Source organism: Bombus pascuorum, chromosome 11 (genome assembly GCF_905332965.1).
Source record: "Bombus pascuorum chromosome 11, iyBomPasc1.1, whole genome shotgun sequence".
In the NCBI taxonomy this organism is placed as follows: Eukaryota; Metazoa; Arthropoda; class Insecta; order Hymenoptera; family Apidae; genus Bombus; species Bombus pascuorum.
In genome coordinates, this window is record NC_083498.1 from 384120 (window position 1) to 406056 (window position 21937).

At 28.3% G+C, this 21937-nt stretch overlaps 5 protein-coding genes across 8 annotated transcripts; 3 read left to right on the plus strand and 2 right to left on the minus strand.

Moving 5' to 3' along the window:
* The first annotated feature begins 507 nt into the window (after nucleotides 1-507).
* On the plus strand, nucleotides 508-9352 carry LOC132912053 (uncharacterized). The gene is made up of 11 exons (XM_060969162.1): nucleotides 508-667; nucleotides 2375-2523; nucleotides 2686-2744; nucleotides 3205-3346; nucleotides 3635-3799; nucleotides 4076-4213; nucleotides 7700-7849; nucleotides 8553-8611; nucleotides 8687-8828; nucleotides 8882-9046; nucleotides 9113-9352. The coding sequence occupies exons 2-11, from the start codon at nucleotides 2383-2385 to the stop codon at nucleotides 9254-9256; spliced, it is 1305 nt and encodes a 434-aa protein (XP_060825145.1). The 5' UTR covers nucleotides 508-667; nucleotides 2375-2382; the 3' UTR covers nucleotides 9257-9352.
* Nucleotides 9353-9363: 11 nt separating this feature from the next.
* LOC132911704 (pyridoxal phosphate homeostasis protein) lies at nucleotides 9364-11256 on the minus strand. 2 transcript variants are annotated; one of them, XM_060968555.1, is made up of 4 exons: nucleotides 10812-11256; nucleotides 10310-10670; nucleotides 9792-10033; nucleotides 9364-9711 (listed from the first exon to the last, which is right to left on the minus strand). In XM_060968555.1, the coding sequence occupies exons 1-4, from the start codon at nucleotides 10881-10883 to the stop codon at nucleotides 9610-9612; spliced, it is 777 nt and encodes a 258-aa protein (XP_060824538.1). In that variant the 5' UTR covers nucleotides 10884-11256; the 3' UTR covers nucleotides 9364-9609. The 2 variants fall into 2 exon arrangements, with proteins under 2 accessions (XP_060824538.1, XP_060824539.1); XM_060968556.1 differs by having other exon boundaries at nucleotides 9364-9715; nucleotides 10812-11243.
* A 359-nt stretch (nucleotides 11257-11615) lies between these two features.
* Nucleotides 11616-12960, plus strand: LOC132911709 (NADH-ubiquinone oxidoreductase subunit 8). The gene is made up of 4 exons (XM_060968564.1): nucleotides 11616-11773; nucleotides 11923-12166; nucleotides 12237-12429; nucleotides 12717-12960. The coding sequence occupies exons 1-4, from the start codon at nucleotides 11746-11748 to the stop codon at nucleotides 12846-12848; spliced, it is 597 nt and encodes a 198-aa protein (XP_060824547.1). The 5' UTR covers nucleotides 11616-11745; the 3' UTR covers nucleotides 12849-12960.
* A 1578-nt stretch (nucleotides 12961-14538) lies between these two features.
* Nucleotides 14539-19277, minus strand: LOC132911692 (vacuole membrane protein 1-like). Of its 2 annotated transcripts, XM_060968535.1 has the most exons (6): nucleotides 18764-19277; nucleotides 17290-17512; nucleotides 15991-16335; nucleotides 15361-15870; nucleotides 14923-15192; nucleotides 14539-14858 (listed from the first exon to the last, which is right to left on the minus strand). In XM_060968535.1, the coding sequence occupies exons 2-6, from the start codon at nucleotides 17290-17292 to the stop codon at nucleotides 14727-14729; spliced, it is 1260 nt and encodes a 419-aa protein (XP_060824518.1). In that variant the 5' UTR covers nucleotides 17293-17512; nucleotides 18764-19277; the 3' UTR covers nucleotides 14539-14726. The 2 variants fall into 2 exon arrangements, with proteins under 2 accessions (XP_060824518.1, XP_060824519.1); XM_060968536.1 differs by lacking the exon at nucleotides 17290-17512 and having other exon boundaries at nucleotides 18764-19276.
* Nucleotides 18992-21909, plus strand: LOC132911694 (very-long-chain (3R)-3-hydroxyacyl-CoA dehydratase). Of its 2 annotated transcripts, none has more exons than XM_060968538.1 (6): nucleotides 18992-19079; nucleotides 19783-19883; nucleotides 19953-20069; nucleotides 20784-21018; nucleotides 21107-21211; nucleotides 21298-21909. In XM_060968538.1, the coding sequence occupies exons 2-6, from the start codon at nucleotides 19800-19802 to the stop codon at nucleotides 21861-21863; spliced, it is 1107 nt and encodes a 368-aa protein (XP_060824521.1). In that variant the 5' UTR covers nucleotides 18992-19079; nucleotides 19783-19799; the 3' UTR covers nucleotides 21864-21909. The 2 variants fall into 2 exon arrangements, with proteins under 2 accessions (XP_060824521.1, XP_060824522.1); XM_060968539.1 differs by having other exon boundaries at nucleotides 19783-19862.
* The last annotated feature ends 28 nt before the right edge of the window (nucleotides 21910-21937 follow it).

Below are 21937 nucleotides of genomic sequence, written 5' to 3' on the forward strand. Positions count from 1 at the left end.
TTATGTTTAACAAAATAAAGCCAAACAACATGATACATGATAGAATTTTAAAAAGCTAAGTTTATTACAGAAGAAGGATTTGATTCGTAAAATAATCTTTTACGTTACATAGGATTGTATCATTGCATTCGGCAGAGAAATACTACATTATTGCTAAGTCATCCGATGTATGAATAAGGGACAAGTGAAGCAACAGTTACATCACCAAGTGAAATGACATTATATTTTATATCTCTGTTTACCTTTACAATCAAAACGAAAATACATCCTGTAATCAAATATAAACATTCATGCTTCGAACAGCTTCTAATAATGTACCGTTTATTTCGGTCTATCGGGTACATACTAAATTCTAACAAAATCTAACAAGCTGAAAGTCCGAAAAATATCGAAGAGGAAAAGCAAAGGAGGTGATACCACCATACTCGTAGCAAGTTGAAACCGGTTGAGCCTGCGCAGTGCTCTCTTATTCGTTACTTGAAAAGGAGGACATACGGTAGATACGCTGGCATTTATAAAGAGACTGGAGAGCTAACTCCTTTAGATAGTTCACAATTATCTGGCAGTATACCATTGGAGAACTCGTATTTGAATTTACTTTACGCGTCTTCGTTTATCTACCACATATCATCCTTGTTTTCGTCGTCTGAAGATCCGACTATAACCGGTACGAAGTTTCATGGACTGTGCTTTCAGTTTTTGATTTAACGTTGATTTTAATCGTCAATTGTGTTTTTGCTGAATAAAGTAGAATCCGTATCTCATTATTATATAACTATTGTTTGAGAGTGAAATTCAATATGTTCTTTTGCAACACGATTATCGAGTCGATACATGGTGGAGATAACCAGACAAGAAGTGTTTACTTCAGATGCGCCTGTAATTCTTTAAAGCTGTGAACGAATAATACAAGGAAAATATTTAACGTTGTAGCGATAAAAAGTTGTTTGTATTCTATATAACGCAACTTGTTTAATGCGACAGGCATGTCATTATATACGCTTGGCTATTTCTAAGTTAATAGATCTGATGTATTGAAATGTATTCAAATGTATTTAAATGTAACGTACTAAACGTGTTAAACCAACGTATTACATTTTTCAAATTATATTAGTATATTTCTCTATACTAATTTATATATATTATATTATATATATATAGCAAACGTAACTTTGTAGTTACATAAAGGTATAGATTCTTTGGAAAGTACTGGCACATCTGAATAAACATCGATATAAAAATTACTTGCGACTATATTGAATAAATATAAAGTGATATAGTTACTAAACTTTTTTATATTAACAAGCGTATAGCAGCAAAAAGTTCATTGAAGACGCGATGAACCGGCTATTGCATGATGGAAAGTTATTTAGTATTTCCGTTGACCTAAATAACTATCATGCGTGACACGCAGATAGAAAGAAATCTCGTGGGACGGTACAGGAACAAAGGAATTATTAATCTCGGTATAACCTCCACCATTTTCGGCCAATACGGTGTTTAACTTTGAGATTGCATCGAGTTGTGTGAAAAACAACAGATCAGCATTCCTTCTCTTAATCGTTACGATCTCGATACTGAGTCATGCCATTGTAATGTGCACAAATACGTGGTACACGTATACTCGCTGTTACATACGCATATACATATGCACGCATAAACATATAATTTTTTATCTATGTACAATATACAACATGTCCAATTTATCTCAAACTCTGGGATATCTCAAAAAACATGATGATACAAAAAAATACTTTAGAAAAAAATTGCACAGCGTGAAAGGGACATACTATACTCCTGTGTAATTAATCCTGCGGTAACCTTGAGAGTGGCATTACAATTTTTACACGGATACTTGCATCTTTTATTACATATTCTTGTAGCTGACGTTTGTAGCAAACGTTTTCAAAATACCATAAACCCGTATCGTTCGCGCCATCCGTTATCGAGATACGAACTTTAAAATCCGATGTGCAGCACAAAGAGGTGTCAAGGTTACCGTAAGGTCAAGTACATAAGAGTATACTATATCGTCCACGATGTCGCACGATATTTTTCTAAAACGTTTTTTCATATGATTCACGTTCACTGCATACTATATCTATATTCACTATATCTACAAGTATCGTTAAAACTTTTCTTCTAATGTACGTCTGTTGAATAGTTGAAACGATCACATATTTCATTATTTAAATTAACGCATAATCATTTCACAATAAATAAATAAATTTATTTCTAATTTTAATATTATAATATAATTTTATAATTGTTTAAGTAATAACCAGTCCAAATTTTATTTTTATTTCTAATTCCATACATCAATCCGAATCGAAGTCAACAAGTTTCTTAAATGACGCATCACATACCGTTACAGAAATCAAAATGCCAATTGATTTTTATCAACTTCCTGGAAGCTCTCCGTGCCGTGCCGTTGCATTGACAGCTGCCGCGCTTGGTATCGAAATGAATTTTAAGGAAGTTGCTTTAATGAAGGGAGATAACTTAAAACCAGAATATTTGAAGGTACGAGTAATTAATATAAGCTAAACATAATTCTATTACGCTTGTATTGAGTTCTATTAAAGCAAGAAATTAATGTCTTGTGTCAAATACTTGAATATTTTACTATATTTATATTTACTTTTAATATTTTTGGTAATATATTTGATGTCTCCTTATGTACAGATGAACCCACAGCACACGATACCTACAATCGATGATAATGGCTTCTACTTGTGGGAAAGGTGAAATTGATTTATATGTTATATTATGAATACTTTTTTAATTTCAAAAAATCTTGTTTTTTTTTCTCTCAATACGATGATCCACTGTTTCTATGCTATATAAGTATATCTGCACCTAAATACCCATACGATTACAGCGCGTATGATCGCGCGAAAATAATTCAGACAACAGACTAGCAGGAATTTAATAAATTGATCATTAACTAACATTTCTATTATATTTCACTAACATTTCATTAACTAACAACACAAGAAATAGAATCCTATTATCACTCTAACACTATTTTCTAATTCTGTTGCAATCTTTCCTTTCAGTAGATTTGCGCTTTCTGTCTTATAAATCTGTGTTACAATTTTCATGTATGGAGTACTCGTACTCCAATATGAACGAGCAATGATAATGATTAACAAGATCAGGAATAAAAACGTATAGGCGTTATGTACATTCTTTTTCTTTCAGTCGGGCTATTATGGCATACCTGGCAAATCAATATGGTAAGAATGACTCATTATATCCAAAGGATCCGAAGAAACGTGCGGTCGTTGATCAAAGATTGTATTTCGACGCATGCAACTTGTATAAAGCTTTCGCGGACTATTACGTAAGTTTAAAGCCATTTAGTAACTTTTTATGGCGTATTGAAAGGAATTTCTATATTACATAACATTCCTAGATTTTTTAAAATAAAAAACTAACTTGATAGATTCTTACATATTTCATTATGCGTAGTATTCTTAATTAATTTCTTTTATTTTTATAAAAGTAGACAATTTAGGTGATATATACGTGATTTTCTTGTCGAATCATTTAAAACCGCTGTTTAATCTTTTATTTTAAAATGTGCATGAAGCGAATAAAATTAATTAACGATTTTAAAATTTTTCTTTAGTATCCTATAATTTTCGCTAATGCCCCTAAAGATCAAGCGAAATATGAAGCTATTGGCACAGCCATGTCTTTCCTTAATACATTCCTCGAAGGACAAGACTATGTGGCAGGAAAGAACATGACTCTTGCTGACCTGGCCATTGTGTCCACCATATCCACACTAGAGGTAATTTCTTTGAAAATATTATCTTATAAAAAAAAAAAAAAAACAAAGAATCAAATTTATATTTGCAAAGTAATTACAACCTAATTTCTTTAAATAATTCCTACTTTCCCAACGTAATAAACTACTTTATTATTGAACATTTATAATATATTTACTTCATCAATATGTTACATTGATAAGCAGTAACGCCACTGTCAAAAGACTCAGAAAAAAAGTCATAAAAGAGAGTTTTAGAGAATTCTTTTATATTTATTCGTTACATCGTTTTAACAACAGGCCATGGACTACGACCTCAGCAAATATAAGAATGTGACCAGATGGTTTGCAAAGATCAAGTCGGAAGCTCCAAAATATGAAGAGTACAACAACGCAGGCGTAAAGGCATTCAAAGCTTTGGTAGAAAGCTTGAAAAAGTGAAAAGTGAAACACAATAACAATATTCGAAACCATGATTTCTTTTATGTGAATTCTATATGAATAAATTTTTTATCATTCCCTTTTACAGAGAAGAATTCTGCTTACGTATAATTATAGACAGTCTCGATGATACACATATAATTGTCTTTTACATATTGTTATTGTTTTATATTTTGCAAAGAATATATTTATTATTATTAATACCGTCCAAAAATGTCTCGATATTATCGATTCCGTCAACTCCAACATCGCTCAATTTTTAGAAGCGCTTCACACGATATCATCGTTCGCCCAACTAATGTAATTGTCAGATCGGTAATTATCGTAAACATAAATAAGAATGTTGGGCCAAAGTCACGCAGCCTTTCATTACGATTGAAATTTTTCTTAAAACTCATCCATTTCCTCGATACCATTCGAAAACAATTTGTACGTGACGTTACTCATTCATCGTCGAAAGAAATCAACCAATGACACCAGCATGGCATCATCAGCAGTCAACGTGTTACACACGGAAAGTATAAGTGAATAAGCATTGTTTTAATGAATATTATTTCACAAATGAATATTTTACAAGCGAGTATTTACAAGCGAGAGATTGAATTCGTTAATGCTCGTTCACACTCGTTCATGCTCGCAATATTATCCACATTTGTTCGTCCATGTTCGTTCATGCTTGTCCACGTTGTTCGTCAAGTGTAGATCCGGCTCAGAATGCTCGTAAATGCTACAGTGAAGTCGTTATAGCAGTACATCGACGCGTATACACTATCGAATTTATGTTTCCCCTGAAATTCTAAAAATTGGCAAACATTAAGCTCCAAAAATATTAATACATTGTATATTAATATCGCCATATGTGTATACTGAATTTTACATAGTTTCATTTTAGTTTTCATACAAATTGAGCTAACCGGCAACGTTGTTACGTATCTAATTCTGTTTAATTTGACTGTCTCCTGCGATGACGTTTTAATATCGAAACGAACGAAAGAAATAATTTTACATGAAAAATTAAATAAAAAATATATCGCAAATTTTGAGAGATTCTATGATATACTAAAAACACGTTGCAATAGTTGTCAGTTTGACGTTCACATACGGTAAAAAAAGCTGTTTCGAACTCATTTAAGGTAAAATTACCATTACCACGCACGATGCAGTAAATAGTGGAATCAGCATCAAATACGTATTAATGAACCTTGTAATTATAGTAGCCACTTGCTGTTCGCAGAGCGACCAATTTACTTCAGCAGTGACCATCCTTTTGATTCGATGTTCATTTGCTAATTATCCTCGACCTCGGTTTCACGTACGTTTTAATTACACTACAATGGTCGGTAAAACACTTTCATCGATAGTTGCTTTTCTTTTTGCTATAATTAAACGGAAAAGGTCTTTTCGTTTCTACGAGGAAACTTTGAATCCTATCGTAAAACATCCCCTAATGAATAAAATATCGCTAAACGAGAATAAATACTTTTAATAGTTTTAGAAGGAAATGATATTTATATAGAGGTGTGATCATTTGTGATTACTTCTAAGTTAAAACACTTTATTTAAATATGTTTCTTTTTAAATCGTTTATTTTGCCAAGATTTTTTTTTTTTTTTTTTTATACATTTTTGAGATTCACAATAAACAATGAATTTGAGTATAGTGTGTTAGACAAAAGTATCGATACGCGTCGGTACGACGTAGTCATGCTATATTATGTGTCGTGGTTTTTCGGTTTTTGTATTTATTTTTGTTTTTTGGATTTAGGTCGCAGGGGAGCGAGGCTTTTGTGTATTCTTGTTTGTGTTGTATTTTTGTCCTAAAACTTGGCCGCAAAACAGGACTTTTTATTTAAATATGTATTTATCACGCAGTGATTGAATCCGCATTAATTATAACTGAACCACGGATTTTTATACAAATTTATATTTTTACGAACACAAGTAAAGAAATAGAACTTAAGTAGAGATTCGTTTTGTTTATTAAAGATTATAACGAGTACTTTACTTTGCGTATTTCCGATATTTTATATATTTTTACATATTAAACATATTCTGTACACTTTTGTCCCTTTAACAAATACTTTTGGTGTGCAGATACTTTCTATAGCCATTGTACATACATATATTATTATATGTATACGTACATCGAATGAGTCAGCGCACAAGCTGTACTCACGATCAATTCACTTGTAAAAATAAGATAAAGCATATTCATACCTTTGCTATCGTTCACAAGGAACGATCGCACTGATATTTCTCAAGACAGTGATAATAATTATTAAAAAGGAATTTGATACCACACGCCAGTTGTAAAATTATTACTATTACGAAAAGGTAGCAATTATTTCTTTGCATGTTCGTGATCGTGTTCACTGCTTCGTATACTGATTATAAGGGGCACCAAGATTTATTAATAAATTACAATTTTTTTATTTATTAGATTTATTTATAAATTAAGAAGCTCTGTACAAGTAAGAAGTATGATTTTGAATTCATCGTATACATATACTCAATTCTCGTTGTTAGACAGTTCATTAAATCGCCTTCTTTACGTTGTTTGTACGTACGCTTAAACTGTTTCGCGTGTATCGATTGCTTGTTAATGGCGCACGCACGTAGCAGTATTTCGCTGCACATGTAGTTCCATATCACGTATATATAGCTTCGTCGTATGAAAAATAGTTCTCTATCGATTACATCGATTGAAAACAAAACTGTGGCAATACGCTTGAATCGGCCAAGAGATGAAACCCTTACTTGCCGCGCGCTTTCGCGCGTATTGCGCTTTAAAAACGGTACCCATCGAATTTCAGTTCGGCAATCTCACCATCGCTCGTTCCATTCGTCGTAAGAGCAAACGAATTCTTTCCTCTTTCCAATTTTTTATCGCCCTTCTCTGTTTTGTTTCTCTTTTATACCTTTTTTCGATGCAAATTCTCGATCTTTATTGGACTTGGACTAAAACCGAATATTCATGGTGCAAACATTGCAAAATCGCACAATAACTCTTGGCATTGTTGAACAATGACGAAAAGAATATGCCATAGGACGCATTAAATACGAAGTAAGGTACACAGGATAGTTCTGTAACTTTCGTATGTGTGTATATTGATTTAGTTAGTGATATTGATTCTATCGAAAATCGTTGTGAACGAAACCGGCGCCGCTGAAAAAAGGGGCGTGTAATGGAATATTTCAATACTTTTCACTGACGGTCTCGAAAGTTTTAAAGTTGCAACGAAATATTTTTTCGATAACGTTGAAACGATACTTCACTAGCATGCGATACGCAGCAAATGTTTAATTGCATTGAGCGGTACGTCACAGGCTACACCTGTGTTTAAAATGTTCAACCAGTTAATTATTATTAATGATTTTTATCTATCCTTTGCGAGAAATTATATTAGTTTCGGTCATACTGAGTACTACCATCATGAATTTTAATTACATTGTAACTGATACTGAAATATATTCTTTTAGTTAACAAGCAATCATGTCAGTGGATCTGTATTACACGCCAATGAGTTCACCCTGCAGAGCGGTTCTTTTGACTGCCGAGGCCATTGGTATTACTTTAAATTTAATAGAAATCAATTTATTTGAAGGCGAACATCTAAAGCCAGAATTTGAACAGGTCAGCGTGCTTAGATATATCTTTTGTTATCTATTCTTTACGAAGTTTACTATATTGCATATTATTAAATTATGATCAATATAGGAAATATTAACGTATTAACTGCTATGATATTACCAATAATATTAAAAAGACGATATCTTTAATTGTTTGTAACCCAAGCAACATTTAACATTTCGTCTCTTCTAATTCACTCTCGGAAATGTACTGTTCATAATTTAGATAAATTTTCATATTTTCGTAGCAAATAACATATCTATATTGGTATATTTCCATGGAATTAATCCATAACATAAAGAAATACGTTTTATACGTTAAATTGGCAATCGATTGAGATAGTATGTCGAATGTGGTCAACATAAAACCGCAAAAGGTTAAAAATCTTAAATAAGTATCAAAAGTCATTTACGTAATAATGTCAATTGAAATAGTATTATTATCGATACAATATATTACATGGACCTATTAAATTAATAATGTACGGTCAACGAAACATTATTATACGCTTCCTCGATTATACAGCATTCGCAACAGTTAACTGAAAGTAATTAATAGAACGCAATAATTAATTAGAGGACCGCGTTTATTCTGTTTTATTTCGTTTTTCGATATTTCGCTATTCGTTTTATTCGATACCTACACAGTATGTGTTAAAATGAAATTTTACAATAAATAACATATGGCGATTATATTCCTATTATAGCTGAATCCACAGAAAACTGTCCCGTTTCTTGTAGACGGAGATTATAAACTATCTGAGAGGTTTGTAATTAATATGCAATGTGTATCATTTTCGTTTCTTATCATCCTTTAATCTCTTTCAATAAACGATTGCAGTCGAGCCATCATGTCATATTTAGTTGATCAATATGGTAAAAACATTCGTCTAAATCCGCAAACACCGGCTGGTCGAGCCTTGGTTAATCATCGATTACATTTTGATATTGGTACCTTGTACAGGGGCATGAAAAATTATTATGTAAGTTATTCAAAATTAAACCACTTATTCTAAACTGAACAAACTTGTTACAGTATCCAGTTGTGTTTAGAGGGGCAAATTACAATCCAGAATATTACAAGGTACTCGAAGGTGCGTTTGATGTCCTCGATAAATTTCTAAATGGACAAGATTACGTCGCTGGACGCAATTTGACCATCGCCGATCTCGCATTGGCAGCCACTGTATCAACATCGGAGGTATGCATACATCGTGAGAAAAAGGAAACGTTAATTGGAGATTTAAATGATGTTTACTGATCGTAGGTTTTCGGTTTCGAGGTGGAGAAATACGTGAATGTTGCTAAATGGATGGATAGAATAAAATCATCCGCGCCAGGTTATCGTAAAGCCAATGGCGAAGGATTAGAAATAATGAAAAGATTGGCCGATAATGCAAAAAAGGAGTAATCTATGCCACTATTAATATATTGACATGTTATTTGTTAAATTTAATAAAATTGTAGAAAGTAAAATGTAATAAAGTAAGCCTTCCTTAGAAATAAATTGAGACTTTACAATCACTCTGTATTTATCCATTTAAGAAGAGAAATAATCATTTAAGAACTTTACGATATCGTTCAACTCTTTACACATATTTTATCTATCTATCGATACATATATGAAAAGTATTTTATCTAATTTTATCACTTGAAATTATTAAAATTTTTCCAAAATGTTTCCTACAACAGTAGTATATTATTGTAGAGACCAACCAACCTACATATCATAAATTATACTTATAACGATATTATACAATATATTTATACAAATATTATACATAAAATATGTATTTCATTAGGTATCCTTTTTTGCCCTTTCCCCAAATATAGCAGTACCAACTCTAATATTAGTACTTCCCAACTCTACCTGCATAAAGATAATATCATATTTTAATACATGTCTGACATTTCTAAGGAAGTATAACAATTTCTAATAAAATTACCGCATGTTCATAATCATTTGACATTCCCATTGATAACTCTATCTTATTTAACTCAATACCCAATTCTTTTGAAACTTTTTCTCTACATTCTTTCAGACACAAAAAATCGGGATTTGGTCCTTTAGGGAGATCATGTCCAAACATGCCTATTGTCATAAGACCTATAAATTCTAAACTTGGACAGTTATCAATAATATGCTGAACAAGAGTACAAACATCTGTGATTTTACAACCACTCTTTTCTGAAAATGTAAATTTATAATATATTTAACTTATTAAATTATAAAATCGGAATGATTTTAATAACTAGAAGCCAAGACATAGCTTACATTTATTAGAACTTACTTATTTGAAGATGAAACAAAAATTTTGCATGAATGTCATATTTATAAGATCATAAATATTATGTTAGGAAAATTGAATGTAATAAAACATGCAATATTTTTGTTCATAATATTTTCATATAGAAATTTAAACAATAATCGTAACCAATTATTAGAATTACAATATAATAATACCTTGTTCGTTGCTAGTATTCACCTGTACCATTACTTTTAATTTCAAATTTTCATGTACTCTAATTTTAGACCAAGAAGTATTTAATGCTGATGCAAGTTTTTCGTTATCTACTGTTTCAATAATATACAAATTTGGAGTAGTTAATAATTTGTTTATTTTATTACGTTGAAGATGGCCAATAAAATGCCAACGTATATCTGTACATGTTTCTAAAATATTTGAATGATTTCCTTTTTCAACTAATTCATTGACATAATTTTCTCCAAAATGTCTTTGACCAGCTTTATACGCATCCACAATTAATTCAACTGGTTTGAATTTACTCACAGCTACTAAACGTGGCTCAAAATACTTGTATTCCTGTGAAAAGGAGGTTAAATATACAAATTATTACTATTAAAACATGTCTCTAGCGTTTTATGTTTATATTTTTATTTAATCCATTTACATAATTCCAAAATAATTATCATTATATAAATTTATATAATATTTATAACATACGGGTAGCCTTCTAGCAGAAGCAGCAATAATTTTATCTCTCACTATTTTTAAATTAGTTACCAATTCGGCCATTTTGGTTACTTTTTAATCTTGTTTTCATAACTTTTTCATAATTTCATTTTTATCACTACCTAACCTAATAAATTAGGATGATATTATACTATTATATAATATTTAAATAATACTTTATCTAAGCCTCTTAATACATATAATGAATATGTATTACACATTTTACTTAAAAGAACTGTCCGGACTAAGATAAAACAAATCTGTTATTAAATTACTGTGTGTAGCATTATAAGAAACCATAATCAATGCTATTATCTATATTCAACATTACAGGTTAAACCACAGCGGCGATTATATGTTATGACAGCAAGAAAATTTAGAAAACAATTAATAAACGTAATATCACGACATGACTTTTTCCTTTGTTTCTATTTAAATTCTAAGATGGAACACAATATATTTGACAATTAAGGCAAGCCTATAAATTTTATATAAATCTATCAATAAATGATATGTATTGTTCACTTTTTCCTCTAAGAAACAATAGAAATATTTTAATTAATTGTTTTTAGTATTGAAAATTAATATACCAGATTTTGGTGAACATTATTACCTAACCTAGATGCCGCTGATATGTGGGAAATGTTTGTATGTGAGACTTATATAAGCTGCTGTAAATAGGTATAGTTATACCCATTGTGTATTATAAAGTTACTTATATTTATACGACCGTGCACTAACTATAGTATATATATACATATGTATATATATATGCTATAGTTTTATACGTATACATGAAGTTCAATCTTCAATGCGAAGAAAATTATTCTTAGTTTGCGCATAGCTAGAACCAGATTGTATCTGTATAGTATATATATAGTGAAAAGTGATTGCACAAAGTGAAAGCAATTATTAAAATTTCAACATGACATTCCTGAAAACTATACAACCAGGTAAATTTAACAAAACTTCTTTCCGTTCCCTAATACAATTTAATTGATTCTTTTTCTATCAAATGTAATATATGAATATCATATAACCTATAAAATTATTATTTTGTCTTAATTACACATTTGATTTTATGAAAGTATGCTTTTTACAGGTTTAAAATTATTTCAGACATCCACAAAAATCTTAAATGTACCTGTACGAACTAAATATTATTTTATTAACTCGGAACAGCCATCGTTTCTTGAAAATGCAACAAACAGATCATTGCTTCTAGAAATCATACGTGGTATTGGAATTACACTTTCTCACTTCTTTAGTGAACCTGCAACAATAAATTATCCTTTTGAAAAGGGTCCCTTAAGTCCAAGATTCAGAGGTGAACATGCATTAAGAAGGTATTGGTATAAAGCTTTTTATATCAACAAAATTTTTACTGAAGAAAATATAATAAATTTATTCTAATAGATATCCTTCAGGTGAAGAAAGATGTATTGCATGCAAATTATGTGAAGCAATTTGTCCAGCACAAGCAATCACTATTGAAGCAGAGGAAAGAGCAGATGGATCTCGCCGTACAACAAGATATGACATAGACATGACAAAATGTATATATTGTGGATTCTGTCAAGAAGCTTGTCCAGTGGATGCAATCGTGGAGGTAACGATTAATACATAAGTATATATAGTAGTGCTTGTTTAAATTCAAATAGAGCTATTTTGTCTAAATTCAAATAATCTAGCCATACCATTACTTAGTGTAATATAAATTTAAGTATCAATTTAATGTAATCCAAATCTAATGACAAAGAGAATAAATAGACATAGTAAGAGTAATATATTAATTTCTAAATGTCAATATCTATCATAAAATGTAAACAATTCTATGTAAATATATGGGAATACCTATTACATAAGATTTATATTTACCATATGAATTATTTTTAGGGTCCAAACTTTGAATATTCGACAGAAACACATGAAGAGTTATTGTATAATAAAGAAAAATTGCTGAATAATGGAGACAAGTGGGAGTCAGAAATTGCTAGTAATATTCATGCAGATTACTTGTATCGCTAGACAAATTGTAAAATTTAGTGAAATATAGTAATAATTACTAATAATTAATAGTAATAATAGAAGATGTCTATTATGTGTGAACTATTTTATCAATAAAATGTTCACTATATATGTAGAATATATATATATATCCTATATATTGTAAATTTTATTCCAAAAGTAGTAATGATGGGATACTATTGATGTTACTTTTCCTTAGCATATACTTACCATATAAATGAATTTAATAACTGTGCTTTTTCCTTCCTATATACTATATAAAGTATCTCATTACTAATGAAAATTTTGTATATTATTACCTGTTCTTTTTATTAGTTTCTATACGTTTATTATTTACAAACACGTTTTAATCATTTTTAATATGTTTTTGTATTTATAATATTCCGTTTCCCCTCCACAAAAATACCTTGAATAATCTTCTTACAGTAGTAATATAAATTACAAACTGTTATTCATATACATATATATATTCAGAATAAAAATGTATGACTCTACACTCATTAATTTATAAAGGTATGATTCTCATAACATTAAATTTTTAGTTTATCACATGAATGGAAAAATACTAACTAGCCAAAAATACTATTTGTACTTATATCTCCGAAAATATCTCAAAATATTTTGAAATCACTCTTGTAGTAAGGATTATACAATGATAAAAAATTATCTATAACCTATATAATATTCAAATCAAGTTATATTCAAATATAATAAAAATATATCAATGAAGTATGTAGGATATGGAAATTAAATTATTTTATCAATACTTTCCAAATAGAAAAATTTCAATGTAAATCAAAAATTTTCTTCAACAGCAATTTTAACTCTTCTAAGGCTAAAAACATTGTATCTTTCATTTATATTTTTGTTATTCTCAAAATATTTTTAAATTACAAGTAATATTACATTCATTCCATAAATATAAATGCATTACAATGAAAAGTGAAAATATCATAAAAAGTGAATGAGAGTATATAGTTAAAATATAAATCAATATCGGATCTATCGAAAAAACTGAGTAATTTCTATGAAATCAGGAAAAATCACTACCATTTATTCACAAACCACCGATGGAGATGAACGTTTTAGATCTGTTCTGCAATCATATGTATTATTAACTATACGTATATGTTTCTGACTTTATCTTTGGAAAGATAATCATAAGACTAGCTTTTTGTAACTTTAGTATAAAAAACCAATAATAAAAAGCTTTCTTTTGGTACTTGAAAATAATTTATACCACTTATCTACTCAATTATGATAGATAGTACTGAAAGATGCTAATAAAAGAATATATTTGTCAACTATGAATATTTAAAATAATTATATTTGTATGTTTATAGGAAGAATGCATATCTCAAATAGTTTTATACCATATTCGAACTCATTAGAATCATAAATCATTTACATTATTAAGTATAATATTATTAACATCATAAATCCTAGAAAGAGTTCTGATATTATATATTATGACTGTAACAGTGAAAGTAAAATGCTCACAATATGTATCATACCTAATATACCCATAATCTATACTATATAATGTATAAAAATCCCCCCTAGGACATACATATGTGTATGTATACTGTTAAATACACGCGCGCGCGCGTGTGTGTGTGTGTGTGTCAAAAATGGAAATATTTTTGACATTTAGAAGCATCCTAGAAAATTAGAATTAAAAAAAATTAAATTTTATATACTTCATCCTTCACGATTTATTCATATTGAAAAAGAGAAATTGTGCACTTAAAAATTCGGCCACAATATTATTATTATTTTTAGTACCTTAATTATACTGCACATTAATAGCAACTTTATCTGTACGTAGTTGTTTAATTGATTTTATGTTTACATTGTATATCCTATATTTAATAAATTTTAATCAGTACATTCTTTAGTTCGTTTACGATGATAATTCCTTGCTAACGCATGAATAATTGTTACTAAAAAGTAACATACCATCAACATTACAAATTTATCAAACAACCATGAAATTGTTGTTGCTCCATCCTGAAAACAAAAGAAATATTTAGAAATGTGTACATACATTGCTCACAATAAATTAAGATCATACCATCGACGTTTTATCGTGCAATTTTTCTTTCTGTTGAATAAGATACTTTTTCAATGGCTCTTGAAATTTCGAACCAATAAATGGTACAATTGCTAGCAGTTTTATGAATTTATCTAAAAGTTCTTCATTGAAAGCTATAATTACTGCAAGTTGTTGAATATGCATTTTTATAATCGCCTTTCCTATAAGTGTAGCTCCAAAAAATGTCCAAAATGGAATTAAGTAATGACCACATGTCAAGCCAGCAAGATCAAACAATGGATTGGGGATCTAAAAATGATTTTTGTGTAAAAAATATATTGTAAATGTTTAATTTAATTTTAATCAAATTCAAAGATTATATAAAAATATTTTCTAAAAATACATAAAAATAAAACTTTTTTAAATTTCTATATAAATAAAATTAATCTTTAATATTTAGAAAATAATTTAACTTACTGAAGCACAAGCAAGAATTCCCCAGAATCCAGCTTTTTGCACAAAATGTTTCATAGTTAGCTTTAGTCGAATTAATAATGAAACATTTTCTCCATTTTCTAAAGCTTCTAAAGCTTCTAATTCTTTTAAATCTTCTTGATCAAATTCTTCATTTCTATTATTTTGTCTGCTAGTTCTAGCTGCCCTAGCCATAAAATATGGTGGTAGTTCACCAAGTGCAGTACCAGCACCCCAAAGCATAGCTTCTATGCGTACTTTTCTCATGATATTTAATATTCCTGCTGTCCACATTGGATCAATTGTTGTTGGGCATATTATTTGATCAGGATATGGTGGTTCAGGAAAATTGAGAGCGCCACATTCATATGCAGCCATTGTGACAGCTGCTATATGTGGTCCTAGATAAAGTACAAAAGTGTGTAAACCTGTACCAAGACCTACACTGGAAAGAACACCTAAACCTATCCAATATAACCACCAAATTATTTTTGTCTCCCCTGCTTTCAATATCTGAAAATGTACAAATATTTGATGACTTTAAATATTATGAAAAACAACGGATGGAAGATTAATATGCAAAATTTTTGTATAATAATTTACTATACTCCCGACTTTAATTATAGAACTTACCTGTTGATGTGGACCAGAAATTCTACTCAATATCAGAAATAATATAATTATTGATACTATGCTCCATACTGTCTTTTTGTAATGCAATGCCTTTCCCCCTAAGCTAAATATATTATTAAAAAGTTCTCGGAAAAAATAATTCAATGTGGTAATTGGATGCTGCCACAAAGTTAAATGTTCAGAATCTATATATAATTCATTGTCCAAATTATTTAAATCTCCTGAAAATGGTGCAGATGGTTTTTTCTCTTCTATATTTTGTTGAGCACCATTGACAGGTGCTGAATCCTTTACACGTCGAATGGCAGTGGTATTTTCCAACATGATACTTCCTAACTGATTATTCTGCAAAAATAATAAAACAGATCATAAATAAATTTTTGATTATTTAATAAATAAAGCATTACGAAATATGTAATATATTAGAAATGAATAAAATATTATAGTCATGTAACACATATTGTCATATATGTCACACAATTTAAAGCAGCAAGAAATTAAAAAATATCACAAATTTGTTACTACTGTGTTCAACAATTTGCTGTGTTTCCAATACTTCAATCTAAAAATATGAATGGAATATTACAAAATTAAATTAATGACATTGATTACTGTAATATAATAATTTTAATAATATATGCTAAAATATTATATTGCTTCATACTGATATTGACATTAAACATTAATAAAATCATTAAAAACTCACTGAAGCAATATTAATGTTATAATTAAGTATAAGTAATATACAAAATGATCAGTAATAAAATATTTAGTCACCATGAGTTTCACATGCAATATAAAAAAGGAATATATTATATATGAAGATTTTTTAAAATTACAAATAGGAAAATACTTATGTAACGCAAAAATGTAATGTTAAATTATTAAGACATTAAAAAATGATATACAAAAATGATAATTCCAAACACTTCTTATTAACAAGATTAAATTAGTTTGCAGCCATGTATAAAGTTTTTAATATAAAATCTTTATTTTATTGATAAAGACATTATATTTAATATCTTTATCATATTATAAAATTGAACACTGCTTTCATGCTGTTTCATTTCTCATTACTAGTAGATTAGTGTTAAATTATTTACTCTTACTATTATTGTAGTTTAATTAAGTTATTTATTCTCATTGATTTTCTAAAATATTTATGACACATAATGTTAATGTAACTAGTATTATATTAATGAATTTATGAAACAATAATTACATGTAACTAGATATGTTTTAATATTTGTATAATAATAAACAGCATACAATTATTTGTAGAATGAATACATTCTATACCATATTTGCGCTGTTCCCTGAAATGTGCAGATGGTGTTTTAACGAGCCATTAAATGATTTCTGCTATCGTAATCGTAAAACTGGCTTCACTGTAGTAGAATTCATTGAGTTTCTGCTACCCGTATGAAAAATAGTGTCTTCAAAATTCTGTACAATACTGGTAACAGCTACATTCGAAATAGTGCTCATCTTTGAATCTATTTTCCATCATGTCATCATCAAGCTGCATTAGTTGTATTATTAACTAATTACTGTTATAATCATAAAGGAATAAAAATATTCTAATAATTATTTTCTATTAATACTGATTACCAACAAGAAACATTAATTTCCAAATAATACAAATACAACAATGACAAATATAATTTATTGAATTAAGATATGAATTACTTTTACACTCTGTATCATATTATATAATAAAAACTTTAAAAAGAAATTTTACATAAGAGATTAACAAAATTACATAATTTTAACAGATAAAACTATAACTGGACAATTAAACAATCTGATTTTGTTGTCCTTTTTCAAACATTGAAACATTTTAAATATAAATACAGATATAACTTTATGTACATTGATTTGCATATACATAAAACTATTAAATACACAAAATTATTGTTTAAATTATTATAAAAATTGTTTGAAAGTAAAGTCTTTGGTGAACAATTTAAGTACAAACGGTTGTTTCTAATATATTTAATTTTTATATAATCTACATGATAATATAGGTACAAATATTCACTATAATTCATTGGTGATTTTAATGTCTTTAAATGTGTGCCATAAATCATAAATATACTGCAATATACAAAATAACATATACAAATATTCCATTAAAGTTAAATTTAAAATAAATAGATATATATGTATAAATTTACTTACTGTGCAACAAATACTTTAAAACTCACATAATTTATAATAGAAATATTATTACATATTTTCTAATAATGTACTTCTAATTGTAATTAAAAAGCAGTGTGATTTTCAATAACTATATAAAATAAAATATTTATTAATCTATCCTGAATATTAAAAATGATTTTATGATTTTTTCACTGTTATTTATATTTCAAATATTTAATTTCACCAATCTAACATATGTATTCGCGAGCTAATTTAACCTCCAATTTTTTATCTTATACATTTTATACACGATTACTATTACATGTATAAGATTCTAATTAATAATTGGGACTAATTATTTATGTTTTATCTAAATAACACTTAAAACTGCATATTATATTGTCTGAATTTGAGAAAATTTATGCTACTATACAGAAATCGCACGTGAAACTAAGCCATGAAAACATAATTTGAATGCTGGAAATTTATTTCATATTTTAATGTTTCTCAAAGAAATACGTACAGAATATTTTATGAAAATGTGTTTTCAAAATACAATATTTTTTTTTATGAAATATCGAACATGATATAATATAATACAATCTGATAACATAAAATGTAATTGAATTACCTTTTAACCTTAAAATACGAATATGGCTAAGTGCTGGATCAATCGAAAATGTTTTTTTTTTCAAATCATTATGAAACACACATTTGAGTAAAAAATAAAGAGCTTGGTAATATCTGAAGTGATCAATAGTTAGCATATGCACTTAAAAAAATCAATGTTTTTATTCAACTTAATTAATTAAACTGTCAACTCGACAGCAACACATTTATATTTATATACATATATATGAACCCACAACACTTCCTATATGTATATTGTATAAGTGCAAGACGCGCAAGTCTCCATGTATAAAAGTGCCTAATCATTAGTCTTTTAGGTAATACAATTCCTCTATATAATCATCGCCTTATATTGAATACCTCGCATATCTTGCACTGATATAATTCTAAATTATTACTTGTTAACACAATAAACATTAACCAATCAGCGTTTCTGTAAATAAGTATTGACACCTTAATTATACTTCACATGAATGATTTTAAAATACAAGACATGTCTCTGTCCTTTTCCTTCTTCATATTTTATTTTAATGAAATAAACAATATGATATATAAATACAAAATTTCTAATAACTATAAAAATAAACTAGAGTTATAAGCACGTGGTTCAAGATCTAATATTTTTAAATTTAGTGATTTTTATCAGATTCATGTTTTGTAATTTTATTTAATTATTAAATTACGTAGCATATTCAACAGTAGATATGTTGGTATCATATTATGAACTTAATTGCTAATGGCTGATATGTGCAGTTCTTACATTTTCGTGTAATCGAAGTCAAATGATAAGTCAGACATTATTAACTGTAATGTTGACAGTGGCGTTTGTTGGAATACGAAATTTTGTGTTTACATCGAATAACTGATAAATTTATATTTACAATGTTAAAATACAATATATATAATAATGAAAATTATTTAAAAAATAAAGTGATACATCTTTTATTAACTTAGAACGAAATATGTACTTTCAATATCGATCTATTATAACAATAAGCCGGATAAAATTAACATTTATAGAAATATAAAATGGAAAAATGGCAGATATTTTAACTCCACTTGTATATTGGGCTCAAACAGAGCAACAAATTACATTAAAGGTAGACTTGACTGATACTTGGGTATGTAACTTCTATTATATATAGACTTTATTGTTTATGAATTTATATAGATCGAATCATGTTTTGTAGCATGTCAAAGTTCACATGAATGAGAACAAATTAAGGGTTACTGTTTATGGACAAGGTGCTAGAGGTCTTAATGAATATGGATTTAGCTTGGATTTACATTCATCTATTAATGTTGAGGTAACATATATTGTTCAAATAAATTTTATAATTATGATTTATTACATAGATACATATTTGTGTTTTTAATGTATAAATGTGAGTAAGCTTGCAATTTATATTTGTATCTTTTTTATGGTCTTAAATGATAAGTAAAATACATTGTTATCTATAGGTAAATTATTTTTAGCATACTTCAATAAGATTTATTAAATTTCTTAAGCTAAGATTTTTTGCGCATTATAACTTAATAACAAAATAAATAATATGAAATGTATAGTTGTTAGAAAAGATCCCTGTTTTTTTTTTTTTTTTTTTTTTTTGTTATAATTGTAGCAATAATATTTTACTTTATCTTATGGAGTAACTTGGGGTTAGGATGGCAGGGCTAAAAGTGACAGAGTTATCTATAATGATTTCCAACTACTTGTAATAGAATAATGATAATGTATAATATTCTACAATCCATGTAAAATCCATACAACACAATTCAACAGTGTGGATCCAATATTATAATATTTTATTTGATTCATCATATGTAATAATGCATTGTCTTTTAATATGTAATATAAGAATAATATGGAAATACTTATAACATCATTTGTTTTATGGTATATCATCATTTCTAAAATTTGTATATCTCTAATTTTTAGTAAAAAGATAACATGTTCTATATTACAATAATACAAGTACAAATACAAGTACAAATAATAAAAGTAAAATTGATTATTATAGGAAAGTAATTACAAAGTAACAGCTCGACAAGTTGATTTTACATTGGGTAAAAAGTGTCCTGCTTGGTGGCCACGATTAACTAGTCAACCACAAAAGCCATCATGGCTGAAAATCGATTTTGATAAATGGACAAGCGAAGATTTAGATGATAATGAGGATGAAAGACGAGATGTATGCAGTGATTATCCCGACATGTACGATAAACTTCATGAAGAAGAGTTTGGTTATAGAAAAGGTATACTTTATTAAAAAATGTTTTAATATACATAATAATTGAAATACATTTCAATACTAATAATATTTTACAATTATTCATTGCGCAGAAGATTTCAAAAAAGTGTATCTAATTATTTATAACCTTTGTCAATTTGTTGGTTTTATCTATATTCTAACTGTAATGGGAATTATGTACTCGCGAGATGGACCAGGTTAGTAACTGTATCATATATTTAAAATTAGTTAAATATAATAATACCTAAATTGATTTTTTTAATTAGTAAATTTCTAATTGTAGCATCTATGAAAGAAACTTACGTAGCTGTTGGGAATGCAATGAAATTTATACAACTTATACAATTTTTAGAAGTTATGCATTCATTATTTGGTTACACTAAAAGTAGTACATTTGTAACATTTGTACAAGTGGGAGGCAGAGCATTTATTTTATTTATTATGATTGAGGCTGAACCACGTATGCAAACGAAACCAGTTGTCTTTTATCTTTTCCTTGTATGGAGTACAGTAGAAGTATTTAGGTATCCTTATTATTTGACGCAATTACTTAAAATAGAGATTTCATTTTTAACATGGCTAAGATATACAATATGGATGCCTTTATATCCATTAGGCTTCCTCTGTGAGGGGATTATAATATTAAGAAATATCCCATATTTTGAAGAGACACAGAAGTTTACTGTTTCTTTACCAAATTCTTGGAATTTTGCATTTCATTTTCCATCATTTTTAAAGATATATTTACTCATATTCTCTTTACCCTTTATGTACATGTTGATGTCTCGCATGAACCAAATACGTCATAAAAAATTAGGCAAATCTAGGTTGAGAAAAAAGTATGCGTGATGTAAAACATGATAAGATAAAGAAATTAAAATATTAGAAAATTTCATCAATGGTTTAATTATTACAAGTACAAT

Coding starts and splice junctions, on each gene's coding strand:
- LOC132911709 (XM_060968564.1), top strand. CDS start 11,746: ATGACATTCCTGAAAACTATACAACCAG. Junction 11,774..11,922: donor CCTGAAAACTATACAACCAG/GTAAATTTAACA, acceptor TGCTTTTTACAG/GTTTAAAATTATTTCAGACA. Junction 12,167..12,236: donor GGTGAACATGCATTAAGAAG/GTATTGGTATAA, acceptor TTATTCTAATAG/ATATCCTTCAGGTGAAGAAA.
- LOC132911692 (XM_060968535.1), bottom strand. Junction 15,193..15,360: donor GAATTCTTGCTTGTGCTTCA/GTAAGTTAAATT, acceptor AATCATTTTTAG/ATCCCCAATCCATTGTTTGA. Junction 14,859..14,922: donor TGCACGATAAAACGTCGATG/GTATGATCTTAA, acceptor TTTTGTTTTCAG/GATGGAGCAACAACAATTTC.
- LOC132912053 (XM_060969162.1), top strand. CDS start 2,383: ATGCCAATTGATTTTTATCAACTTCCTGGAAGCTCTCCGTGCCGTGCC. Junction 7,850..8,552: donor TAAAGCCAGAATTTGAACAG/GTCAGCGTGCTT, acceptor TTCCTATTATAG/CTGAATCCACAGAAAACTGT. Junction 8,829..8,881: donor GGGGCATGAAAAATTATTAT/GTAAGTTATTCA, acceptor AACTTGTTACAG/TATCCAGTTGTGTTTAGAGG.
- LOC132911694 (XM_060968538.1), top strand. CDS start 19,800: ATGGCAGATATTTTAACTCCACTTGTATATTGGGCTCAAACAGAGCAA. Junction 21,019..21,106: donor AGAGTTTGGTTATAGAAAAG/GTATACTTTATT, acceptor TTCATTGCGCAG/AAGATTTCAAAAAAGTGTAT. Junction 21,212..21,297: donor GTACTCGCGAGATGGACCAG/GTTAGTAACTGT, acceptor TTCTAATTGTAG/CATCTATGAAAGAAACTTAC.
- LOC132911704 (XM_060968555.1), bottom strand. CDS start 10,883: ATGGCCGAATTGGTAACTAATTTAAAAATAGTGAGAGATAAAATTATT. Junction 10,034..10,309: donor GAATACTAGCAACGAACAAG/GTATTATTATAT, acceptor TTACATTTTCAG/AAAAGAGTGGTTGTAAAATC. Junction 9,712..9,791: donor CAAATGATTATGAACATGCG/GTAATTTTATTA, acceptor TTATGCAGGTAG/AGTTGGGAAGTACTAATATT.